The sequence below is a fragment of the Poecilia reticulata genome, chromosome 22 (assembly GCF_904066995.2).
Source record: "Poecilia reticulata chromosome 22, P_reticulata-male-v2, whole genome shotgun sequence".
Taxonomy (NCBI): domain Eukaryota; kingdom Metazoa; phylum Chordata; class Actinopteri; order Cyprinodontiformes; family Poeciliidae; genus Poecilia; species Poecilia reticulata.
In genome coordinates, this window is record NC_088851.1 from 21,892,213 (window position 1) to 21,918,803 (window position 26,591).

Below are 26,591 nucleotides of genomic sequence, written 5' to 3' on the forward strand. Positions count from 1 at the left end.
ATCAATTTTAGAAATTTCTAGATAAAAAATAAAATTTCTGAGTTTCAAAAGTTGAACATTTTCAACTTTTTTCTAGAACATTTCTGAGATTAATTTAACTTTTTCTGAGCTATTTTTCCAGCCATCTGTTTAACTTTTCAAGCTCAGAAAATTCCATGTTTGGTTGTGAAAATTTTTCTCATAATTGTTCTACTTTTCAGACATTTCCAGTTTTCTTTTATTTTGAAAATTTGAGATTAACCTCAAAATTGATGTACTTGTTTTTTCTAGTAATTGTTCTACTTTACAAATTCAAACATCTCCATTTTTTATTTTTTAGAACATTTCTGAGATTAATCTCAGGATTTGAGTCTTTTGATGCAAATATTCAACTTGTTTGATGTCAGGACTTTTGTTTTTTCTAAAAAATGTCTGAGGTTTATCTCAATTTCTCAGCTTTCTTTTCAAATTTCTGGGTTTTCTGTTTAGAACATATGCGAACTTGAAATGAGCAATTTAGCTATAATCTCATGTATTTACATATAAATGTCAATATAAAATATCCCATTTTTAAAAAATAAAAGAAATGTGTCTTTAGTTGAGACTGTTCAAATTCAAAAATACTTTTATCTCAATGGAAAATTAAATGTTAAATCATGTCATCCAAATTTCCTCCAAGTCTTTGTGGACTGAAGAATCTCCAGTAGCAGTCAGTGTTGCGACGAATCTGAAGAGGCCTCTGACTGAATAGTCAAAACATGCCAACAGCTGAGGCAATATCTCACAGCAACATTGACCTGGATGCAAGTGAGCAAGCTCTGCTAATCCGCCTCATTTGCTTTTGCTGCTCCTTGTTTTTGATTTTCTTGTAACTCGTACTGAATGTATGAAGAAAGTTCAGTAGCTTGCATCTCTCTTTATTTCAACAGCAGGAAGTCATGTGGTACAGTCAAACAAAACAGAAAATATATATTCACATAGAATATATATATAATAAATTGTACATTTCTTACATTTCTTTATTACTTTTCCTGTAGAGCGTTAAGATGACTAAAGAAAAACGGGGAAAGTGTCTCATAACAGTTCCTTCCATATATTGTAATTACACCATGCTTACTTTTTGGCTTACTGTTGGTTTAAATGAAAGGATTTCATGATGGAAATTTTTAAAGAAACTTAATAAATTTTTCTAGAGGTTATGAAGGATTTTAAACTAATACACGTGGGAGGTTTCATTATTATTTGAGAGAGAATCTGAAAGTAAGTCACACAGGAGGGTTTTCTATACAGGAGTAAAGATGAGAGCAGATAGGTCCATATTTTATCTATACAGAGAGGAGGGAAAAATCGATTTAAATAGGATTTATAACCATATTTAAACCCTTCAACATCAAATGTTTTCAACACAAACAGAGGAAATCAAATCTATGAACTAAAAACAATGTTTTTAAGAAGGTTTTGAGTTTATCTGAAACAAAAAAAAAACTAAACAAAACGTCACTCCAAGTGAAACTCATCTGCACCGCAAAACGAACTGGATCAAGGCGACTTCGGTTACATCCTCATCACCGGAACGGGTCAGGCCTCTTCTGATTGGAAGGCTTTAAATACGTGCACGTGTGAGTGTATGTGTGTGTGTGTGTGTGTGTGTGAACGGGGAAATGCGGCGGTGGGTCGGGAAGCGCTCAGACCAGCTGCCACTCGAAGGCGAACATGACGTTGACGACCTCCAGGCTGCGGGCGATCTCCTCCAGGATGCAGTGCTGCTGCCACAGCTGGTTCAGCTTCCTGTAGCGCTCGGGGCAGAGGTGCAGAGGGTTCCCCCGCCTGGAAAACAAAACATTCCCACTCGCAACGAGGCCAGCCGCAATGATGATGAATTAAAACAAGCTCTACGGAATCATTCTAATTATTTATCGCTCTTGTTTCGCCTCCGTTTCTGACGAAACTGAACAATTTTGTTTACAGAGACTCCATAATTAAATTTGTAGCTTTGGATATTTAAAATGCCTTTCTGAGAATGTGCCGGCAATTATTTCAACAATCGATTCATCATGATTAATCGTTTCAGTCCTAATCTGCATGAACGCAAACCTTCTTAAAACTCTGGAAAGGTTTAAAGTTTAAATATTTAAAGTATTAAAATAAAATATCTGGATTTCCAGCCTGTATTTTGTATTCCGCTGCTTGTATAATTGTTCTATAAATCTGTTTAACGTTTAGCCGCCAACATGGCGTCCATCAGATATTCCTCCAACCAACTCTGGATCTGTTTGTCTATTTTTCTACTAAAAACTAGATGATAAAACTCTTCAGTCTCAACTGACCCAACAATTGTTTTCAGAGAATCCATAATTACATTTATTTGTTATTTTGTTTATACTAATGGACCTTATTAGTTAATTGATTCTAACTAATTTTAATCTAACCAACCATTAATTGACAGTTAATTGTAAATTGATTTATTGTTGAATAATTTAAAACCTATCTGTAGCTTCCTAATAATTTAAGTAAAAATATAACTTATTTCTGAAGGTACATCAGACTTACCCTATCCAATAAGGAGGAGAGAAGAAACATTTTCTTCCATTTTTTTTTTTTTTTTCAAAGAAACTTTGGCTGACTTTCATAAAAATAGCTTGAATTTACCAGGGAATATTTATAAAAAAGATTCTCTTTTGTTCTTCTTAGTTCCTGAATTTAGTCTAAAAATGACAAAGCAAAAAAAAAAAAAGAAAAGAAAAGAAAAAAAAATTCCAACTGGAAATATTTCTGATCGATTTGTCTCACATTCAGTTCATTTTGATCCATCGGCGATCAATGATCATGATATTTTATGCTTGTCCACCAGATGGCGCTGTTTCCCACCAATTCAAATCAAACGGCAGCATTTCCCACTTAGACTGGTTCCATAAACATAGTTAATGTCACATAATGGTGCTTATGTGTTAAAATACAATGTGAGTTTTTTTCAGGTTTTTTTTTTTTTACAAGGCTTTAATAGCAGAAAATATGATATTTGACATGAATATTTCAATCAAAAGTTTTCTGTGGAAAATATGTAGTATGAAAACTTTTACTGGTTGTTAATCTATAAAATATAACAAAGATTTAAAAAAAAACATTTATTAGGCAAGTGTAATTTTGGGGTTTAGTTTTATTAATTAACTTCAGTGTTCTCAGTTAAACCACTTGTCACTAAACCTCAAAAACGAATGTTTAAGAAAGTAAAAGTGATGTTTTGGGTTTCTTAGAAGAATTTCTGAAGCACACAATTATGAATAAAGTCATAAAATTATGAGAATAGAGATGAAATATTTTGACATATTGTTCTTGTATTAGTCAAACTTTATTGTCATATAACTTTATTCCCATTATAACAACTGTACACATATTATTACGACTACCGTCATTATTCCTTTACTGTCTTCTTATTGTGACTTTTTTCTCCTATTTTAACTATTATCTTACAACTATTCTCGAAATATGAGTTTATTCTCATTTTATTACAACATTATTTACATATTTAGACTACTATTGTACCACTTTATTCTCATAGTATGACTTTGTCATAATTTTATTTATTTATTTTCTGAAACGATCCTAATACTGCATCATATAAAACGGTGTTAAGAGTATAAATGATGCGTCTGCAGGACATAAACGTCCATCTTACCCCAGGTGAGGGTCAGTTTCTCCATAGTCGTCCAGGTACGGAGCGGGGTAAGTGCTGCCTCGCGTCTTACTGGCCATCAGGACAATTTCACACTCTCTGATTCTGTAACGAGCCACATCTCATTTACTTACAGCCCAGAGCTTCAACAAGAGCTGCTGAGCAATAAAAAAAAAAAAAAAAAAGAGTTTAGGGATGAACTGACCTGAGGAACATTCCCACTCCGGCTCCACAGGTGGCAGCGTGGGCCGTGCACGCCCCCACGTCCTCCCCGTCCAGCTGACTGAGGCAGCAGGAGCTCTGCGAGCAAAGCATGGCGCCGCAGACCAGGCACAGCGTCGGGTGCTTCCTCTCGTCCACCGTGGACTTTGGACACCTGAGGGACCAGAACCAGCAGGTGAGAGGTGTCGGACCAAGACGAACAGAGACGGAGACAACGGGGATTCTTACTGAAAGTGGCTGGCTTTGTTCAGGAGAGCGCTGTAGTCCTCTGGAAGATCGATCAACCGATTCCTTCTCCTCGGATATCTGAGGAACGAGGAATATCAGCAACTTACTTCAGGAAGTTTAACCTCATTGTTCAAATTTAAGACCTTTATGCTTATGAAACTTAGAAATTTAGTCTAACCATGTGGCGATAAAATTAGTACTTCAACCTTTATAGAAGCAAAAACAGCTAGCTAGCAAGGGTTTATTAGCAGCTAGTTAGCGGTAGCCTCAACTGACTTGAGACACAGAACGTAATGAAGATCTCTGCATGCGACTCAAACTTTTGTTACCCACAAGTAAAATGCATAGAAAATACGAGATTAAACAGTTCCGTCACAACAAAATTTAAGACCTGTGCTTAAAGTATTTATAGCCAACTTAAATATTTTCTAGTTAATTTCAGACGTTTTAAGGTTTTAATTTTAGATCCATGAATTTAAGACGTTTTAAGGCTGTGCAGACCATGTATATAAATATTAAGCACAAGTTAAAGCCAACCTGATGGTCTGGGTTTTCCCTTGCAGGGCTTTGTTGATAGAGGGGCTCCCACACCACCTGGGTAATAAAACATGAAGTCAGAAAACTCTCCAGGTAGCTAGCGCCTGCTTCAAGTGGCAGCAGCATTTCCACTCACCTTTGAAGCATAGGAAAAACTGCGTCTCTGTAGTCCTGGAAGAGCTGAAATACATTGAACGGTAGAGCCAAGTAGCTACACAGCGCCTCCATCTGTCCTGGAGAGGAAACTACAACACAAAACATCGACCTTAATTTGAAAGGTTTCACGAATTTTAGTTAAACTTGATGCCAAACTGGGAGTTTGACTCACCAGGAGCGCTAAAAAGCTCCTCTGGAGGATGAACTCCAGTAAGGCAGTTAAAAAACAGAGCAGCACTTCGCAGGAAAGGTTCAATTCCCGCCTTCACCCTTTGAGCCACGGAGCCACCAGATAAATCTGGAACCAGCCTGAAACAAAGTAGCAGCTGTTACCACCAAGCATAGAAAAAAAAGACCCAACACGCATATTTGACATTAAAAATGAAACTATTATCTGTGTTTCTGCAGATAATTAAAGTTAAATAAAAGAAGACAACCTTCCTGTGTGTTGCAACACTGTTGTGTATAATTCTGCTGCTAATCTTGCTTCTTCCGTCTCCTCTCCATCGCCTGCAGCTGGAAAATCTGGGGAAAAAAACCCCAACAAAAAACATTAAAGCTTTCAGATCCAGTTCAACTTCCTGGTTATTTTCAAATCTGCAACTCCTTCGGGAAAGTTTCCCTCCCGTTTGGCTGTTTGGCTTGAAGGAATCCCATTCAAGTGAAGTCAGGGATCAATATTAGAAGTGAAACTCAGAGCTGGGAGACATGGCTTAGAAATAAAATCTTGTTTTCTTTTCTGAAAAGAAACATATTTTTCACACTTGTCTTATTTCTGTCAATCTTTCCGTGAGTTGCATGACACTTCCCAAGGATTTCGGGATGATGTGACAGTACTCTTCAAAATGAGGAAGACAGGAAAACATTCCAGTCTGGCAAGTGTCAGAAAATAGCAACAAGAAACCTGATAAACTTGCTCATATTTACAGTCTGCAGAAAACAAAATCAAAAGTTTACGCCCACTTGAACTGCGATGGACGAGGATGAACCCACTGAGCAGAATGGAAAGGAAAACTAAACCCTCTGTGTGTCACATTTCAACCGACCCAGTTGTCTGTGTGGTTTTGGTACCTGTGGAGGTGAGGAGGACCTGCAGGATGTGAGCCATGGTGACCAGGTGAAAGATGTACATGTTGTTGAAGGCGGAGCTAACGGCAGACGGCTGCAAGTCGATTCCTTCCTCCTGGTACAGAGAAGGAATCGACAACACCAACCCCACCTGACGGAAACAAAGGAGGTTAAAACACCTAAAGGTGAACCATTATGCTTCCATCAACAAGCTAGCATAAGGACCACAGGCTAAGCTACTGCTGGCCAACTCAACGTTTACACTCGCATGTGAAAATGGCTGCAAACAGATGGACAATTACACAACCGCACATCTTTGAAAAGCATATGTAGAGCCTCCTGCACAACCAACCAACAAGTGGTTTCTGGATGGCAAGTCAACAATAAAACACTTTTCCAGCAGCCATTGTATAGCGCGGTAAAACCAGTTGGCCAAACGTGCTCAGCTTGGGTTGCTAGGTAACAGCGAATGTGATTCAACAATCTGAAGGTTTTTGAAATGACTCGTTTTCCAAACACCAAAAAAATAAACATTAACTTATTGGCACAAACATTCGGGTGTTTTTAGAAGCAGTTGAGACCAAAATGAAAATAGAAAATGTTAATTTGGTGCAACAGTTCCCCTTTAAGACACCTGAAATGAGGCCAAAACTAAAAATCAGCCTCAGTTCTGAAATGCTTTATTATACACATGTGAATTTAAAATGAGATAAAACAGAGTGAAAGCTGCTCCGCTGAAGGGTCGCCTACCAGGAGATGGAAGAAGTCCACATCCAGGACAGAAGGCGTGTTCTTCCTGCTCAGGACCGGCAGCAACACTGAGGAGAGACGCTTTGATTACAGCAACCACTGAACAAATACTGCGAGGAAATGAGCTTCTCTCACCCTCAGCAACGCCAAATGGTCATTTTAGACAAGACTGTAAACATTAAAATAAAACATTTCATTCTCATAAATCACATTTGTAAACAATCCTATGAGCTGCAAAACCCACATATGTATCCGCAACAGTTTATGTGCAGTTCTAAAACACATTTTTGCAACTTATTTGCTTCTTACAGATTATTTAACAGATACTGACTTTTTTAGATGAATAACTTCCTACCAACTAGCATTACTGTGCATTTAATATGAATTATCAATTCATCATTAACTTGAGCACACAACCTCAAATTACAAACCGTATAAAAAATATACACATTTAGCATTTAGGATTAAAATGTATGGAAATGTGTTCTACCCAGAATTCCTCAATTGTCAGTTTGAGCTTCACCCATTTCCAATTCTGTTTAAAAGAACCTTTTGCAATCCAATTATTAAACAGTTAATCCAGGAAATAATCGGTAGATTAGCCCTGCACTGTGTTGAGCTTTGTACATTTTATTTATGCATCTTTTACCACAAATGATCAATAACGTACAAAAGGAATACTGCTATTGAATTTTAGGCAATAAATTGTTTATTTTATTATAAAAAACCAATTTGTTTCTTTGTACCATTTCAAGTGTTTCTAATACAAGACAAAAAATACTTAAATAAAAGTCTGCCAATTTTTTAAACTATTAATCCATTAAGCATGAAAATAATCGATAGTTGCGGCCTGATATGTTTATTTTTGTTTTTCATTCTGTAATCTGTCCTTCAAAGTGCTCTAGGCTGAGTTTTCTGTTCATACCTCCCATCATGTCTGCAAAGTGCCTTTGGATTACTCCCTGGGAGCTCTTCAGTCTCTGTGATGCTGCAAACTGAACTATCGCCTTCAGTCCTGCAATCTAAAAGCCAACAGAAACTTTACGTCATTACTCCCGGAACACAAACGCTCAAGCTCCGTATTTCTCAGGTATCTCACCTGTCTGTTCTGTAGGGATCCAAACAGCGGCTTGTCCTCTTCCTGCAGAATGTTTTCTATAAAGAAAAGCAAACAAACTGAGAAAAGCAGACGTGGAGCTGCACACCTGGACGTGTGGACGGGGAAGCGGTACCGATGGCCTGGACGGTGAAGGCGCACGTGTTCCAGGCCATGAGGGGAACGCGGGGGCAGAGCTCGTTGGGCGCCGTCTTCAGTCCCACCCTGTGGACCGTCGTGGCGCACACCACCAGCATTTCAGCGATGCCGTCTGAGAACTTCCTCCTAAATAAAACCAAAACCAGAGGGAGAACTTGGCGAGGGTTGCCGTGGAAACGTAAGCAGGTGAAGCTGGAAATACTCGCCGGCTGGACTCACGATTCTTGAACTCCGTAGGCCAGAATGGATCTGAAGTCCGGCTGGCCGTCGCCGAACAGGCCGGTGGTGCCACTGCTGCCGCTGCCGCCGTCCATCTGGACGTCTGAGAGAAGAAAGATTTTTTATATTCATTTAAAAAAAGACATAAAACCTGCTTCCTCAAGTTAAATCAGACTGTTCCAGTTTGTTGCTTTATGTATTTATTACTGTAATTTTTATTCTTTCCAAAAACAAAAACAAATACTGAAAAAAAAATAAACAAAGACCTTTATCACAACAGAAATGTCCAAATGAAAGTTGCATATTTTATATTTAAGGAGTGTAAAAGTAGCATCTTATAGGTTAGCAACAGAAGTGAATAAATTTTAACGTATTTATTCTTAATATACACAAAAAAGCTAGCTAGCTAGCTCGTATATCAGCAGCTAGTTAGCAGTAGCTCCAACCGCCTGGAGACACAGAACACAATAAAGATGTCTGCATGCGACTTAAACGTTTGCCTGACAGAAAATATACAAGATTAAATAATCAACAACAAAATTTATGACCTGTGATTTTAAATCACAGGTCATAAATTAAATTTTAGATAAACGAATTTAACACTATATATGATGCGCAAAACCTCTGAATCCTAACTAACCTGAAACAGGAAATATTTCATTTATCTGTATTTTTCCTATTGTGTTATTTCAAAAGCAGTTTGTCCTTTCCTCCACCTGGAGGTGGAAACCTCATTTCTCACCGTTGTCCTGCATGATGGACTTCAGCCCTTTAATCCTGGCAGCGAGGACCTGAATCCAGCGGGGCAACGTCAAATGTTGTCCTATTATTTCTGCATTTTCACTACAGAGAAAAACAACATCTTTACACACTGTGCAAGCAACTCGACAACACAAACCGCCTCGGATTGATGGGCGGGGCTTTAATCTGATATCACTTACTAGTTGAATGTGAGTGGCTCTAAGGGGATGAGAGGGATGACCGTGTTGCATAGAGACTTGCACAGAGGACACAAGTACTCTCCGTTCTCCAGATCGACGATGAGCTCGGCGTGGAGCCGGTTTCTGGTCGTGTTCTGAACTGCCTCAAAATACCTGAGGACGACGACGAGAAGAGGGGAAAGAACGACGCAATAAAATCTAAGTAAACTAGGAATGCAAGTTATGGATTAATGAGTTAATCTAAAGTAGATTTATCTAAAGATTAATTGGTGAGTGGCCATTAAAAAAAAAACAAAAAAAACGGACTCTTCTCATGAATCTTTGTGTCTTTCCATAACAAAAGGTTAAATTTGTCATAATATGCTGGATTAAGAGAAAAAAGATGAATTTTAAATATTTTGTGTCAGCTGTATTAAATACTGTTCACATGACCACTGTTGGTATGAGCTGCTTACTTCTGCCAACATGTGGCATGCATGACGTGTCCACAGCTACCAGTGTGGGTTCCCACCGCGAGGTCAGGAGGCATGAAGAGGGGATAAATCCCTGTTCCTTTAAGACAATAAGGTAAACTGGTTAGGCGACTCCTGCTGCAGTTTGGATTCCCAGTGCTGGCAGAGTTCAGGAGACTGACCATCTGCTCTGTTAGCTGGGATTCTCCCTCTGCACTGCGTCAACACGGTGGATCTTTGGACGCAGGCGGTCAGCACCATGGCTGGAGCCAGAGGCAGCACCTCCTGCTCCTCCTGACACAGAATGCAGGTGAGCACCTCCCGCTCAGCTGGGGTTGGTCCCCGCAGAGGCCCGAAGGTTATGCACAGCTCCCTCTGCTCCATAGCAGAGCTAAGGCATAAAAATTACAGATTAGCGACAGATTCTTAAATAGAACCAAACAAAAACGCAGATAAACCCTCTGCAGACCTTTCAGTGGACGTCACAGGCTCCTCCTGTGTGCCCGTCTCAGGCATGTTGTCATAAAGCATCTTGTTCGATTCGATGAAGTTCTTCTGCATCGCCGACATCTGGGCCATGATCTTCTGACGGTGGAGCTTCGCCGCCTCCGCTTTCCTTTTTCGCTCGGCCTTTTCTTTATCCTGAGAGTTCTGGATTAATAAATCGGTCACCATCAGGTCTAATTTTCCCTCTTTGAATCCTTCGGTTTAGTTTTCCTTACCTCTTCTGGTTTGGTTGTGTCCATGCTGACAGAAACCGTAGGACTGGACTTCTCTCTGATGCACTTCACAATCTCGAACATCTGGAAAAGAAACAAAAAATGAACACAAATTACACTAATATGATATAACCCAGAATAAATCATCGCTGGGCTTTCCCAGGATTCATAATTTTTTGTGTATGTAAATTTCTGATTTTGAAAACAACAACAAAAAACTTTTTTTTACATCACAGTAACTGAAAATTATCATTTTGAACACGTTTAGTTTTATCATATAGGCAAAATGTTTCATTCACAAAAGTTTGTAAACCTAAATAACATTCATAATTTCTCATCAAAACTAAAATATACAATCAAATCCCTTAAACTGGTTAATAATAAGAGAAAAATTTTCTTTCAAATTACAAAAAATATCTGAAACCTGACTTATTTTTGTTTATTTATTTCAGGGTTTATTTGTTTGCTTTGTTTCTTAGATTTATTTTATTACTTCCTTTCCTTAAAATATGTATCTCTAATTATCTTGCTTAGATTTATCCTTTGATACATAATATTTTTTATTTCTAATACTTACCATTTTCTGTTTTTAGTCTTTTGCAGTACATTACTACTGTTAATTTTATTTTTTATATTTGTTTTTAACACCAGAAACTATTTCTGTGTGAACCTGACAACTGATGCTGCTGTTACACCTGAGTTTTCTTTGTTTCTATTCTATGTGTTGTTATTGCTTTTGATTTGCTGTTTTTTAATGCAAACCTTCTTTGTTTCGCACATTTTTGTTCAATAGAAACATTTCATGAATATTCTAGAACAAGAATAAAAAAAGATGATGAGTGTCTGGACCTGCAGCAGCCATTTGACCAGGTCTTTCTGAGCTTCCAGTGAGGGCAGAGCCTTGATCTTGGATAATAAGAGGAAAAGCGACTTGCCATGTTCTGAACCAACTGCTGCAAAAATAGAACAACAAAAATTATTCTGCTACAATTAGTCATGAGAAGAAACAGCTGGTCGGGGATGACTCTGAGTTTTCCCTCACCGCGGGCTTTCAGGCTAAAGTCAAAGGTCACGTCCTCCACACTGCCGCACTCAAGCTGGGTCTTCTCCTCCACCAACGCCTGGCCAATCAAATGCAGCGCCTGCGAAGACAGGAAGTCATTTCTTTAGGTGAACTTATCAACTCAGAAAAAGGTTTCATATCAGATCCTTTAATTTATTTTTTTATTGACACAAAATATTTTCAAAAATTTTCTTTTTTAAAGTTTTTGTTAAATTATTAGAATGTCAGTAGAAAAAAACTAAAATTTTTACCAGAAAATGAGTTAAAATTGCAAGATGAATTTTGTTTTAATTGGATAAAAGCTAATTAAGTTATCAGTATCTGATGCGACTAGCTCAGTTTTTGTAGCTCTTTCTTTGAATAGTTGTTTGCAGTCATTTTAAAGTCCTGCTGCAAATAATAATTTGATTCTGATGTTTTAAAAAATGAAACATTTCCTAATCTGTTGAACTGATGCCAAAATACACAAGTTGTTCAACATTTCTCATTTTAATCTTTTTATTTTTCACATAGGAGTCATAAAATTACTTTATTTCCTTAATATTATGACTATTTAAAAAAAAGAAAAAAAAAACATCCTGGCCCTAATATTCCATCAAAATTGACCTGAATTCAAAATACAAATAAACAAAAACTGCAAAACAAGATGGCCGCCCTGGTCAAGATGACATCACTCTGAATTATGGAGACCCAACAAGTGCATTGGTGAAGAAAAAAATTAAGATTTTCCAAAAATTAAACCTTCAAAACCAAGATTAATTCGGTTAATCGATAAAATCTATTTTTTAGACCAGCTCTAGGTGTAACAACGTTTATTTCACCCTCTGAATCATGGCCTCCGTCCAGTGTGTGGACCGGTCCTCCGCGGCTCTCTGCAGGATGCGTCTCAGGATGTGGATAAAAACGTCGCAGCAGAGGAGCTGCACGATCCGGGAGAAACTCGGAGAAAAGGCTGGCGGCATCGGAGGACGCAGAGCTGAGTGGAGTCAGACTGTCAGCAACGCAGTTGAGACTCCAAACACAAACTAATTCTGACAACAACAAAAAAAAAATCACCTTTATCGTTACTCTCTTGAGCTCTTCTCTTCTTCTGAGACTCCTCTGCCTGCAAAAAGTTACAAGATATCATTTCAACCAAGAGTAGTTTGACACAAAACATCCACTCACTGAAAAAACACATCATCTTACCAAGAATTTTGGGTCTAGTTTCTAGTCCAAATATCTTAGTTCACCTGAAATAAGGCAAAACTAACTTTTCAGCCAGAAATAAAAGCTTGTTTAAAGTCAATAATTCCTTAATTTTGATTAAAAAGTACTAGTTATAAGCAGGGATGGACAGCAAATCAATAGTACACATCGCAATAGACATGTGATCAATATCAATAGATAATATGTCCGTTAGAATATTCAGTAATTTCACTGAACTCTGATCCAGAACCGAACAGCATTCTGGGAGATGTAGGCAGATGTAGGTTGTAAGTTGAATCAACTAACTCACTCAGTCTTTGGTAGCAACAACCTGCTGAGGAAGAAGCAGTTTCAAGTTCCGCCCAGCTTTGGTTACCTAGCAACAACCTGCTGAGTAAGAAGCAGTTTCAAGCTCCGCCCAGCTTTGGTTACCTAGCAACAACCTGCTGAGTAAGAAGCAGTTTCAAGCTCCGCCCAGCTTTGGTTACCTAGCAACAACCTGCTGAGTAAGAAGCAGTTTCAAGCTCCGCCCAGCTTTGGTTACCTAGCAACAACTTGCTGAGTAAGAAGCAGTTTCAAGCTCCGCCCAACTTTGGTTACCTAGCAACAACCTGCTGAGTAACAAAAAAAAAAATCAATAATTATCAATAGACTGATGTGAAACCCTGATATCATGATACATTTTCAACCACATCATTCAGTCATGGTTATAAGTGAACTAATTTGCCAGAGGATCAAGACCTTTTTTACCATATTATAAGTTAAAATATCTGGTTCCACTTATAATTATTACTTTTTCATCAATATACAGTAATTACTTACTTTAAACAAGCTTCAATATTGCAATGAAAAGTTACTTGTAAGGTAGTTTTCACTTGTTTCAAGTGTACCAAGATATAAAATATTTGGTGACGTTTTGTGTTTTTGCAGTGCATAATCAAAGCACTTACCTTGCTACGCTGAGATCTGGAGTAGTGGTAAAAGAAAGGGTTAAAACCCATCAGCCGCTCCTTTTTCACCTCGTATAACCCATGTCCAGACACGCCTGGCTTTCTGAAAGCACAAATTCAACTTGTTTTAATTAAATATGTTCAAGGCAAATTATGTTGTTTTTTTAAAAACATCAACTTAAAATACCTAAAAGTTGCAACTTTTGCAATTACTGCCTCCAGGCCTGTTTCGTGATTTTCCTAAATACAAAAAAAATAAAAATAAAAAATCAGATTTTATCAAAACGAAACGTCTGAAAAGGTTTTTGATCATTTAGAAACGTCTCGTTGCGATTCATACGTTCTCTGGAAGGCTTTTCACCAAAGTGCTGTGAGCCATGGGCTCGATGCACAGCAGGTGGATAACCTCCCTCATCGTCACGTCCTCTTTGGTCACATGACTGATCCCGGGAACGTAGCGCTCACCTGGAATCAACAACACCGGTCAGGTAACGCTACTTTTAACCACACCTGAAGAACACGGCTTCGTACCAAAGATGGCGATCAGCAGGAACAGCATCTCCTCGGTCAGACGGTTCCACTGCGTCAGCTCATCCTGCAGATTTAGTTTAATAAAATCCCATCAGGGCGTTTTCAGGAGCAGTAATGATTCTTCTTCAGGTGTAGCGATGCTCACCTGGTCTTTGCTCACAGAATTCCCATTAAAGTATTCGAAAAGCTCAAATCTCAGCAGGATCAGCATGAGGAAGTGGTTGGGATCCATTTTGGAAGCAGCAATCTTTAAAAAAAACATACAAGATACAAGTGGTAAGAGTAAAAAAAAACCAGAAATGGAGGTAACATGTTATAGATGGCCGACTGATTCCCACCTGAAGCATGATAATATCTTTATCGTACATCTCGTCCCTGCATTTTACATCCTGATAGTAGTAAACCTGTTCAAGAACAAAAGAAAAAAAAACTCCCTTAAAGAACAGAATAGATATTAGATTAAAAAAAACAAAAGTATTGTGACTCAAACTTACTTGGCTGACCAATGACAGGCCGTTTCTGCGCCACATTTCGGCAGTAACCTGAGCGGCGAGGACAACGCAGCGCAGAGGATGCTCTGCGAGCTGAATGAAATCGTAGCATTCCTGCACAGAGAGAAACAAAGCTTCATGGAAAGTGTAAAGGATGCATCACTCAGCGTGTCATCTATAAAACAGCAAACAAGTTGAGCTTTTACTTTACTGAGTCAGAGTAAATAAATTAAAGGTGGCCTGCTATGCTTCCTTGAACTGGTTGGGATTGGTATGTGGGCTACACAAACATTTTCTGAACAAAATTACTCTTGGATGATGAGATTTCAGTCTGTTCAGTTCTGCCCATTTTGGGCTGTTTTAGGGCCTCCTGTCACTTTAAATCCAAAAAAAGCTGCTACTGGCCACACCCTCCAACTCATCGTTTACACTTGCACATGAAAATGGCTGCGAACAGATGCGCAATTATAGAATCAGACATCTTGGAAAAGCAGAAGAGGGGCCTCCTGCACAACCAACAAGTGGTTTCTGGATGGCAAGTCAACAACAAATCACCTGTCTTTTCCAGCAGCCATTGTACAGCGCATGTAGCGGTAAAATTAGCTGACCAAACGTGCTGGAACTCAGCTTGAGTTGCTAGGTAACGGTGCAGTGTATATTGTGACTTAATCAGGACGTTTTCAAAACGGTTCATTTTCCAGACACCGAAAAAAATCAAAGTTATTGCCAAAAACTGTTTTGGTGGGTTTTTCAAGCGTTTGGGTTGTTTTTAAAAGCAGTTGAGACCCAAATGTAGATATAAACCCATGAAAAATGTGAATTTTTGTGTTCACTTACAGGATTATCCAGATGTTCAATCACCCCCGTTTTCCACAGAAGTACATACAGACCTACGAATGACAAAAAACACAGAACAGTCTGGTACCAGCTTCTCTACAAATCACAGTTTATGTCAGGTTCCAGTCCGTCTACCTGCTAGTAGCCTGGAAATGGGCAGGTGTATGCTGACAGGCTCCTGTGACACTTTGTATGGACGAGCACGCAAGATGTGCTTGCACATGTAAAAGTCGGTGGCCTCCTTATGAAAAGGCTGGTTGTTGCATTCGATCAGCACCGAGTGGCACTCCTTAAACGCCTGCAGCATGATCTTGTCCTGAGGGGAGAAACATTAAGAATCCTGATCCACAAGGAAAACAGAGAGCCGAAACTACAAAGCTGCAGATGTTTGTTAAAAGTTGAAACTAATGATTATTTTAGTAATCAATTATTCTGACGATTAATCGAATTTAAAGATTTGGCACATTCTGAAAATTATTTTTATTTAACAACTTAAGCCATTTTTATAAATACATTAATATGCAAATAAGAATAATTTAGGATACATTAAAAGATGCAAATAGATAAATAATTTAGGGCTGCAACTAACAATAACTTTAATAATGATTACTTTATCGATTATTGTGATGATTAATCGTATAAAATTTTTTAACATTCTGCAGATTTTCCAATAAAACTCACAATAAAAAACAATTTATTGGTTAAAATGAAATAAAATAGCATTCCTGTAGTTTACATTTGATCATTTGTAGCATCTAACACCAACATGTAAAAAGCTCAGTCCTTTCTGCTCGATTTATCAGTACACTTCAGGTTTGATCTGTTGACCATCTTTTGAATTAACCAATTAAATATTTCATAGCAAAAGGTGCTTAATAAGAAATGTAATTCTTTCAGAAAACTGAACCAGCTGAAGCTGAAACTCTGCCACTGAAGGAGTTCTGGGTGAACATATTTACAGACAAAGTGGTTTTGTTGTTTTTCTCTTACATCAGACGAGCACCAGTCCTGAAACATGGCCAGAATGTGACGCAGCTGAATCTGGAGAGTGAAACCAGCCTCCCACTCTGGCTCCACCGCGATATGCTGCCCAAGCTGTCGCTTCACTTCTTCCATTCCCTGGTTATCAAAGTAAAGACATGTCTGGAACCACAGGCTAAGCTTAATAAACTAAGGTTGACCTTGTTTGGGATTATTTGTACCTGCATGCATTTAAGAAAACCGAGGAAAATCTTGAATCCCTCCAGGAACTGTTCTCGCAGCTCCTCTGTCCACACACAGGGCTTACTGATCAGAATGTACCTGGTAGGCGGGCGGATGGTTACACATCAGATAAAAACTGAATAATTCAACATCAGAACAAAACAAATCATTCAAACATGTTAGAAATACCTGAGGTCATGGAAGATAACCTGGATCCGGGAAAACTTGTCTGAGTTGTATCCCAGGAAGAAAAAGCGATTGCTCTCATCCAGATGTTCCCGCAGCAGTTCTAGGACCGTATCGACAATCACCTTGATGACATTGCACTCTTCAATCAGCTGTCTGGCCTGAATAACAGAAAATATAACAATATGAATTACAAGAGCATCTTGAGAATTAGAATCTCGTGAAAAAGTTCCAACTTATTCTGCCATTTCAGAAAGCAAAAGTCATATTATGTAGATTCATTACATTCATTCATACGGTGAAAATTGCACAAAATGCTTGTTACAGTTAAACAAGTGTGCTAGTTTAATGAATTAATTGATCAATTAGTTAAATTGTGGTTAGAGTTGAATATAAATGTCTAAAAATAGAGAAGGTTTAATTATATTAGTGCAAACTGAACTCACTAGTGTTGGAACAGTGAAGATCTGAACAGACAGAGCTGTGATGGAAATACTCCTTTCATGGTCATCACTGATGAAGTCCTTCTGTAGCTGTTTATAGTGCTGTAAAAGAAAAAAAACATGTGATACATTAAAGACTTAGATAATTGAAACTAAAACCAATCGAGGTTGTTTCTGTGTTTGCTTACTCTTGTAAATTCGATTGCAAAAAGCCTCTTGAAATCAGAATCCATCAGCATGCTACCGAAAATCAACTCGTGTACGATCTTCCGAGCTCCTGCAAAATGAAAAACACATTTCTCAACGTGTCAAAAAACGTAAAGCTGGAATAATTAATTGAATTAATCGATTAATGAAATAATCAATCAATTTAGTAAAAGATTAATCAATAACTGGAGAATAAAACAGGCTCAAAAAAGGTCATTTGCTGAAACCACACAGTGAGAGAAGTAATTAAGCCAAAACTGTAAAAAATATATACTGCTCAAAAAAATAAAGGGAACATTTCAGTGTTCACTTAAATGTTAAAGTGTTCCCTTTATTTTTTTGAGCAGTGTATATGCGACTTTAGATTAAAAAAATAACATTTGTCTGTAAATATGTTCTACCCAGAACTCTTATCGAATTAATCGCCACCATATTGACATAAAGTCAAGCAGAAATGGTTGAGCTTTTCACATTGTTGATGTCAGAATTATTTTTTTAACTGCAGATGTATCCTTTGCTACAAATAATCAAGCATCCACTAAGAAATGCTACAACAAAATATAAATGTTCTTAAAACGGAATGTATTTCTAGTATTGTGTAATAAAGGCTTAAGAAGTTAAAAGAAAAAGCTGCAAAATGAGCCAATTTTTCATCCGCTTAATCGTCAGAATTATTGCTAAAATAATTGCAGCCCTACAAAAATTTATTTAATTGTGATCAAATTTGAAAACGCAGCCTACCTTTATACATGCGTGCATCGTGCAGCATGAGTCTGCTGATGAGACAAGGACGATCTCTGTCTGCATTCGGCTCTAATGCGACCTGGCAGAAGGCCTGTCTGAATCCCACTGCACAGAACAGACGAGACACACATCAAAACAAAAACTATAGGATCTGTTGAGATTAAATTTAAATGAGCACAATGACTGCAGCACCTGAGTAACCAATGATTTTCTGGAACCAGGAGCCCAGACGGAGAGCGAAAGTCTGATGAGCCATCACTGTTGCATGAAGGATTTCCACACGTAGAGGCTGAAGGGAGATGTGCTCGGAGTTGGACTGCAATGCAGAACGGAGAGGGTTGGAGCGATATTAAAAATGCACAGTTGCTTATTAGAAATATCAATATTAGGGGGAAAAAATGGGAGTTTACCCTGATAAGGTCTTTTGCTTGCTGGCAAGTACGGAGCGTTGCTCTTTTCACCGCCCGCCGACCCTGTAAAACAGTTCAAACATCAGGAGAGCAGTCAGCTTTACCAAAGTGAAAAATAAGCAACTGTGGCTACTGAATTAACGCATTTTTTCTACTTACACATTTTATTATAAAGTAGGGAGGCGAATTATCTGTTAATACATTAATCTAAAGTTGATTGATTCTTAAAAGTTTGAGTTTTCTCTTATATCAAGAGGGCTAACCGTCTTCCCATAGCATAAAGGGCTAACTCTTACGAATTGCTGACGCTGTTGCGTCATGTAGCACTTCGGCTGAATAAATGCTTATCAAGTGTTTATATTTCAAAACATAACCGCATAAAATACATTTTCCATCCCAAACCGGACTCTATTTGGACCGTTCATCTTTTCCGTTCTGGTATGGCCGCCATTTTTTGTTTCTGTATCAACGGTTGGCTTCGCTTCATGTGACCAGAGGCGCCCTCTACTGGATGGCAGCCAAACTTCATTAACAGAAGGACAACGCGGACGTCATTAGAACTAATTTCAATATAATAAACCATTAATCGACTCTAAATGAATTTTTAAAAAAAATTATCGACAATTAATCATAAGTCAATTAATTGTTTTCATTCTTGTTATAAACTTTATTGTGTTCTAGTAACAGTAGATATATTTAATATCAAATTAAATATGTCAATGTTGGGTTACATCGATTAATAAAATGCAACCACGTTGACAGCTGCAATTTAATATGTAAAATATTTAGTCTCAAACATATTTTTAATTTATGTTATAAAAAAACACATATTTTCAAAGATGTGAGAATGCGTGTGAAAAAAAATTCTAACAAATATAAGCAGATTGGTAGTTTTATATTACAATACTTTTTTGTGCAAATCAAGACAAAAATATGTCAAAACATTATTACAGTAAGTAGTAACATGCATTTTAATTGGGTTTTATTGGCAGAAAGATGGAGTTCAAAACAAAAAAAAATCATGAACAAAAATACAATTTACCCCAAAGTTTGCCTATATATCATGACAAACAAAAGTAGCAAGCAAGGTCTGATATTTCACTGCATGTTTAGTTTGATAATTAAACTGTAATTACTTAGAAAAACAAATCTGACACTGCTCTTTATAAACTCTTTCATAAATAAACATCCTCTTCTTAAAAACTCATTACGCCTCCATCTTTCCTTTGAGTTTAGGTGTGTACAATATTTAAAATATTTGATTGAAAATCCAAGCTATTTAGAAAGTATATTTAGACTTATGCATTAAATAAATCCTTTATGTCTGTTTGTTTATTCAATGGAGTATCCTGAGGACATCTAATTTCCAGATTAGATTATCTGTTGGTAACAGCTGTCAACACAATCAAAACTTGGATTACTTTATATATCAAAAAAAGAAAAGTCACGAGGACATAAGGCTGAAGAAATACCTCTTTGTCAATAAGAGTTGTGTGTGTTTGTGCTTCGGCCTGATCGCAGTTGACCGATCGCTGCAGGGTGTAGATCACGTGGTCGTACGAGTGATGCTCATCGTTGTACAGCACACAGTAGTACGCATTGTCCTTTAACCTGCAGTGAGGATAAAAACACTCTGAGTCAATCTTATGAGATTATTTTGCTTGTTTGTGAATAAAAATTACATTTCTGTTTAATCTGTGAGGTCGTACCGGGGCTGGAGTTCGGCAGTCAGCTCAAAGCTTTCCTCCCACACCAGGAAGTCGGTAACGTAGCGCAGAAGAACCCGGAAAAGTTTCTCTGCACGTTCGTGCAATTCTGGCTCTAAAACAGCTTCGTCCTGCAAAAACAGAAGAAGTAGAAGTTATTTTTACATAAAACATGCTTCCCATAAGCAGCTGTACACATAAAGCACAATATTTACAATCCAAAATAATAACATTTTTCTGCTGCTTTATCAAAGATTCACATGGAATGCCAAAAATGTAACCTCAAATATTTCCTACTTCCTGTGTCAGAGGCTGTAAGCCAATAATGAGGCCCTGAACTGCTCCACATGGTTTTCCAAATGAGCAGAGAAAAGCAGCTGGCCTTTTGACATCAACATCAAATCCCGCGGGAACAAACAGAATATCACAAACGCCACAAAAACTAATAAAAATATCCAACAGGAGCAACAAACAGCCTCTGATTGGGTGGATTTTTCCAGTTTAAACGTCTGTGTGAAAACAGCCACTGGAATCTGAAACCAGATTCTTATACTTTAGAAAAAGACAACCGTTATTTTCTCCCCTTTCACTCTGGTATTAACTCAAACTAAAACTATTTATTTTTGCTAAATGCCAGAATAATGAGCGATTTTCATTACTTTCTTCAAAGCCAGGGAGATTTAATCGGATAATGATGCAACGGCTTCATAAGCTTCTCCTAACTCGCAACATTTGAGTTAATGGGAGATTTATTTTATAGCTGAAACTCACTGGTTCTTTGTGTGACATCATGGAAATGTCTAAATGATTCTGACAAGAGAACAGAGAACCTCCACAAGTCCAGCTCCTCCTTTTTCCCAGTAATCTGAACATTCGTCTTTCCAGACAGTGTCAGTGTCCCGGAGAAAAATGTGTTTTAGTGTGAAATAACTTCATTATCAAAGACAAAGTAACATCATCATTATCAGGGGCGCCGCCAGGAATCGTGGGCCTCCTGACAAAAAATTTGTTTGGGTCCCCCGCGCATAAAAAGCGTCACAATTTTAAAGGCTTGCACATCTGCCTTGCTTGCTTTCTTTAGTTTAATACTGATAATTAGCACAATATTTACTGCTCATGAATTTAACATCCAACAGTCCACATCCAATATGCAAGTAGGTTGCTTAAATTTTTTCTATTAGTTTAAAATACTGAAATATCTCCCCATGAGCAACAGTCAAAAGCACATGCAAAATACACATAGAGCAATCCAGACTTCTCAAAAATGCTAAGTAGTTGCATTTTATTCAAGCTGCAGTACATAACTTTAATAAAAAATATGTTTTCTCCATGTTTGTTTAAGTTGTCACCATGTCGTAGCAGTTTGTTATGAGACAGATAATCTGTGAAAACAATCAATCTCCTCCATCTCCTTCCTGAATTACTATTACTGGTTAACATAATGCACCATTCTGACCAAAACAACCAATCAGAACCATTAGGACGCTTTTAGCGCTGCCAATTAGCCTCATTCACTCACTGCTAAATGTGCTAATGGTGGAGAAACAACTTATCATTACAAGAAACCGTTTATCTGCCGTCATTGGTAGCTATGCTAACTAAACTGAGCATTACAGTTTGAATCTGCACAGCTCGGTGCTATGCTAGCTGCAGCACGGCACAAATCGAGGGGGAGGAAGGATGAGCAGCACCACATGAGATTGTGATTGACAGCACTAAAACTCTCTTGACACTAACTGGTTGTTTCTAGAGAACCCTGGGAGAAAGCAGAGGAAATAGATTTTTCACAGAATACCTCTCATACGATACTGTCACAACATAATGACAGTTTTAACAAATATGTGGAAAAAATATTTATATAAAAGTGACATACTGCAGCTTTAATTTCACTTAGGAGAGGACGGATCAGGAGGGACGTGGGTTAGAGCTGCTGCTGACTGACTCACCTGTTGTTAAGTGGTAGAAGGTACAAGTTAAATATATGAATATGTTGGTAATTTTTTTCCCTTAATTCATTAAATGCTAGTGAAATGAAGGCAAACAGTAGTCTGTAGCTACACTAACTATGCTAAATGGTTGATAATCTCACACAGACTACCCACCTCTCTTGGAGAAAAACAGTTATAAATTAACACTCTTGCCTTTTTCCTTCTCTCCCTCTCTCTATTAATTGAAATTAATTAAAAACAGAAAGAAAGAAATATTTCTACAGATGGTAGAAGAATTAGAATCAGATGAAGCTAAAAATACCACTGAAGGAGATCTGGTAGAACATATTTAATACTAAATACAAAACGTTATGAATACTAAATACAAATGCAGTTTTGGCTTTATTGCTGCTCTGAATATGTTTTTCTTTCAGAAAATATAATATATTTCTGAAATATAATACTGTTTGAGACTACGCTCCAGTTAACAATTAATCGATAATTACTTCAAATTATTTCAGCCTTTAAAATGTAATGACTAAATGTAAAAATCTGGTTTCGACCGGAATAACGGAGGGACTGTGGCTTATCTTGTTCCCAGCAGAGACGCTGTAGTGAATGTTCATTAAGCACAGGTTCAGATCTGGTATGGCAAACACAAAGCAGGCTGTCAGACAGCGCTGGACGTGTTAATGGACCACCTGCTGCTTATGGAAAAAAAAACTGAAAGAAAGAAACGTCCAGCTGCGTGCCGGCTCACGACGCGCGATCTTATCACGGCTGGGCCCAAACAAACCGATCACCACACTGAGTTCAAGGCTGCACAGCTCTCGGTTCTGGAGCCGAACATCCAGTAGCAGCTTCCATTAACAAGATGGGAAAATAAGCATTCTGGGGATCACTGATACAGCAGTGACGTAACGCACCGTTACCATGGCAGCGGCAGCCCCCGGGTCGTGTTTGGAGCAACACGGGCCGACCTTCCAGGCTTCCACGTCGCCACAGTCACAGAACCCCCCGCCGGATGACGCGTGCATCTGAAGGAAAAACAGTAAATGAGTCACAGAGGGCGAGATGATGGATACACACAACGTTAATTAAGTTAGAGGGTTCTGTGGGAACCGAGCGGCGCACACAGCATCACTGAACAGAAAGAAAAATCAGCATATGTAAATATTTACATCAATACCAACCTTGTAGCGATGGTTTTTGTGCACACTGTCCTGGAAGCAGTCCATGCACAGCACACAAGTGGGATCTATTGCACAGTCCCTGAAACAGGATGAAGAGGATGAATATAAAACGAAGAAAAATCATTTAATTTAAACTCATTAGTTTTAATACTTGATAAAAATGGACAAAAACAACTTCCACTAAGAAAGACTCCAGGCTGGGATTTAAATCCTAAACCTTCTCGCAGAAAGGCAACAGTGCAACCAACAAACATATGATTAATTATAAATTGATGGTTTATTAGATTAAAATTAGTTCTGATCAATTAACTAATAAAGTCCACTTAGGGCTGGACACTATGAAAATTTGTCTCAATATCGATATCCAATATTAATATTACTTTATGGATAATAACTGATATTTAATATTACATATATTTCTCTACATTAAGCGCCTTTGGGGAAAAAAAACAACCAGAGGAAAACCAACATTGGTTGCTATTATCGGCTGATACCGATGTCAGTGACGATATGTCATGCATCAAGACTCTAAACTACACAGTAACTGCATTTAATCACATCTTAGAATTTCCTGATATTTATTGATGCTTTTGTGTTATAAACAGTGGTGAAAATAACATTTGCGATAAACTGTCAGTCTTTGAGCAGACCTGCAGGAGTAAACAGTCTCTCCCTCCTTGAACACGCGGCCGCAGAGCTGAGAAGAGGCGCTGCCTTGCTGCAGCTTCTGCCGACCTTCCTGAGGATCCTCTCCAAACAGGAAGCATTCCAGAGGATGAAGGAGCCGCCTCTGCATCAGCTCCTCTTCCTCCGGAGGGCTGAGCTCCTTCTTCAGGCAGAAGATCTGCGGCACCTGCTCCTTCAGGTGCTGCAGCAGCTCCGCCCTGCAATCTGCCGCCCCCAGCCATTCCTTTAGGGACAACAAGGAGAAAAACGCCCTGTTGACTATTGAAACAAAACCGCCTGAGCGTTTTTTCAAAGCTGTTCATATTTGAATTATTATTTCCAGGCCTGTCATGACACCAAATTTTGCTGGATGATAAATTCTCAAAGACGTTATTGCAATAAATGACAATATTGTTGTTTTAAGACCATAATCCAAGTAATATAAAGTAATGGCACAATAATTCAAGAATGCATTCTCAAAAATCAACAAACTTTAAATTCTAATGAATATTTAACACTTGAACTGGAAGACATTTTAAATATCCAAAATAAGTTAACAAAAAACAACAACAACAACACAGAAACAACAAATAAAATTCATTATGGAGTTTCTGTAAACAAAACTGTCCTTCAAAAAATTAGCAAATAGAAACCAAAGCACCGGACTGAAGAATTTTATCATCCAGTTTTCAGTAGGAAGAGAGAAAAGAGAAAAACAATAAATCATGCAGATAGAAATTATTGAGTTTGTTTTAATTTATCAAGCGATTTATTGTTTATTGTGACAGGCCTAATTATTTCTACAGATGGTAGATAGAAGAATGGACAAATGGATCAAGACTAATACAGGCTGGAAATGCACACATATGTTATTTTAATACTTTGAATATTTAAACTCTATACCTTCCCAGATTTTGTGGGAACTCTGGTTATGCCAAGCGTTTGCTTTCATACAGATTAGGGCTGAAACGATTAATCATGATGCATTGATTATTGAAATAAAAAGGCAACAAAATGTTTATTTTCTTACTTATAAAGTGGATTGTTTGTTTATATCTTTTAGTGCATTTCTAAAAGTGCATAAAAAATGTTTAATTGAAAATCTCCAGAATGTGCCAATTTTTTTATCCGATTAATTGATTAATCGTCAAAATTATCTTCAACTAAAATAATCATTACTTGCAACCCTACTGTAGATCAACTAAAACTGATGGTAAAAATGACAGTTGAATTTTTCTATGACATTCACAGCAATTACAAAGAAGTTGTACTGAGGATAACTCTTGAAATTATTCATATCCAACCAAAGTGGCTAAAATGTCCTCTAAACTCTGGTTACAAGCTGTTTCTACTAAATGAGGCTGCAAGAGGCTGTCACCAGATAAAGCCAAACTGTTACAGCAAAATGATTCCTGGCATTTATCAGATGTTATGCAAATATCTTAAACCATTACAGCCACCTTCACTCATTGGCCACTTTATTTGGTACATCTGTTTAACTAGTTGATTAAATTTTTTACCCCATCATATGACAGCAATCCAATGCCTTTTGATATCTAAACCTGAAGTTGTTCAAACCAATCAGAAAAATAGTCAGAAAAGGCATTGAAGTGAGTTTGAATGTGGCCGACACCTGGATCTCTCTCAGGATTTCAGAAAAGGATCCGCTAAAGAGAAAATACCCAGGAAGGGGAATGTGCAAGGATGAAATAGCCTTTTTGATGATATCTCTGAACAAACAACACACTGAATTTTGAAGCAGACAGCTTCCACCAACAGTAGAGCACACTGAATATCACTTCTGTCAGCTAATATCACAAAACGGGCTAAATCCACACCAAAATTTGGCAACAAAAGATTTTAAAAAGGTTGCCTGATCTTAATTCAGCTGCAACATTCAGACAATAGGGTCAGATCAATGCCGAAGGTGATAAATGGCAAGACTGTCTGCATCAAATCCTAATCAAGTACTAAGTGTTTTATTGTGTTAACGCCTCTTGGCAAGAGAGTTGAACTGAATTTAGATCGCTATTAAAAAACAGTCAGTAGGATTCAGTTTTGCTTTAACATTAAAAACATTAACGAGAACAATGACGGAAAATAGTCGTGATTTTCACCCACAAAACCCAGTAAAACATCCGAAAAATGAAAAGCATATTTATAAACAGATCAGAGACAAAAATCTCAAACTAATGTTGCTTTAAACCTAAACAATGAGCTGGATTAATAAAACTAAAACTAATTGTGGTTCAAAACACACAAATACACTTAAACAAACTGGTTGTTGAGCAGCAAATATAAAACAATAATGAATCCTGCTTAAAACCCATTCACATACGTAAATAAACACGTTTATGTACATTTAATTGGAGGCTCTTTGAGGCTAGTTGGTAGTTAGCCTGAGAGCTGTTTTAGCTTAGTCGGAACGGTGCTCTGTCACAAAGCAAAAAGACCGTTAAATTCCCAGAAATGATCTCGGTGCAATCCGCGGTCTGCCCTTAGATTGTCGGTCAGCTGTCAACTGCATTTAATCCCAGAACATCTCACCTGACTGAGCTGCAGCCCCGCTGACGGCTTCTCCCTGTCCGCCATGTTCAGGTCCTGTTTAAGGAGCATGCGTCATAGGGAGACCGTTTCCTGTTACAC

At 37.9% G+C, this 26,591-nt stretch overlaps 1 protein-coding gene across 3 annotated transcripts; it reads right to left on the reverse strand.

The window, feature by feature from the left end:
* Nucleotides 1–880: 880 nt before the first annotated feature.
* Nucleotides 881–26,588, reverse strand: ubr1 (ubiquitin protein ligase E3 component n-recognin 1). 3 transcript variants are annotated; one of them, XM_008400088.3, is made up of 47 exons: nucleotides 26,493–26,588; nucleotides 23,930–24,189; nucleotides 23,280–23,358; nucleotides 23,019–23,123; nucleotides 20,162–20,289; nucleotides 19,925–20,063; nucleotides 18,453–18,515; nucleotides 18,235–18,358; nucleotides 18,040–18,147; nucleotides 17,280–17,368; nucleotides 17,095–17,193; nucleotides 16,652–16,809; nucleotides 16,462–16,561; nucleotides 16,250–16,378; nucleotides 15,395–15,575; nucleotides 15,260–15,312; nucleotides 14,426–14,536; nucleotides 14,270–14,335; nucleotides 14,077–14,178; nucleotides 13,932–13,995; nucleotides 13,741–13,865; nucleotides 13,588–13,640; nucleotides 13,401–13,503; nucleotides 12,319–12,367; nucleotides 12,084–12,238; nucleotides 11,242–11,341; nucleotides 11,049–11,152; nucleotides 10,203–10,283; nucleotides 9,950–10,131; nucleotides 9,663–9,871; nucleotides 9,484–9,580; nucleotides 9,029–9,181; nucleotides 8,830–8,930; nucleotides 8,088–8,190; nucleotides 7,846–7,994; nucleotides 7,713–7,768; nucleotides 7,539–7,635; nucleotides 6,614–6,681; nucleotides 5,867–6,014; nucleotides 5,233–5,320; nucleotides 4,968–5,104; nucleotides 4,776–4,884; nucleotides 4,640–4,696; nucleotides 4,103–4,180; nucleotides 3,858–4,028; nucleotides 3,656–3,757; nucleotides 881–1,806 (listed from the first exon to the last, which is right to left on the reverse strand). In XM_008400088.3, the coding sequence occupies exons 1-47, from the start codon at nucleotides 26,559–26,561 to the stop codon at nucleotides 1,665–1,667; spliced, it is 5,244 nt and encodes a 1,747-aa protein (XP_008398310.2). In that variant the 5' UTR covers nucleotides 26,562–26,588; the 3' UTR covers nucleotides 881–1,664. The 3 variants fall into 3 exon arrangements, with proteins under 3 accessions (XP_008398310.2, XP_017157965.2, XP_008398309.2); XM_017302476.2 differs by having other exon boundaries at nucleotides 11,049–11,149; nucleotides 23,013–23,123; XM_008400087.3 differs by having other exon boundaries at nucleotides 23,013–23,123.
* Between the last annotated feature and the right edge of the window lie 3 nt (nucleotides 26,589–26,591).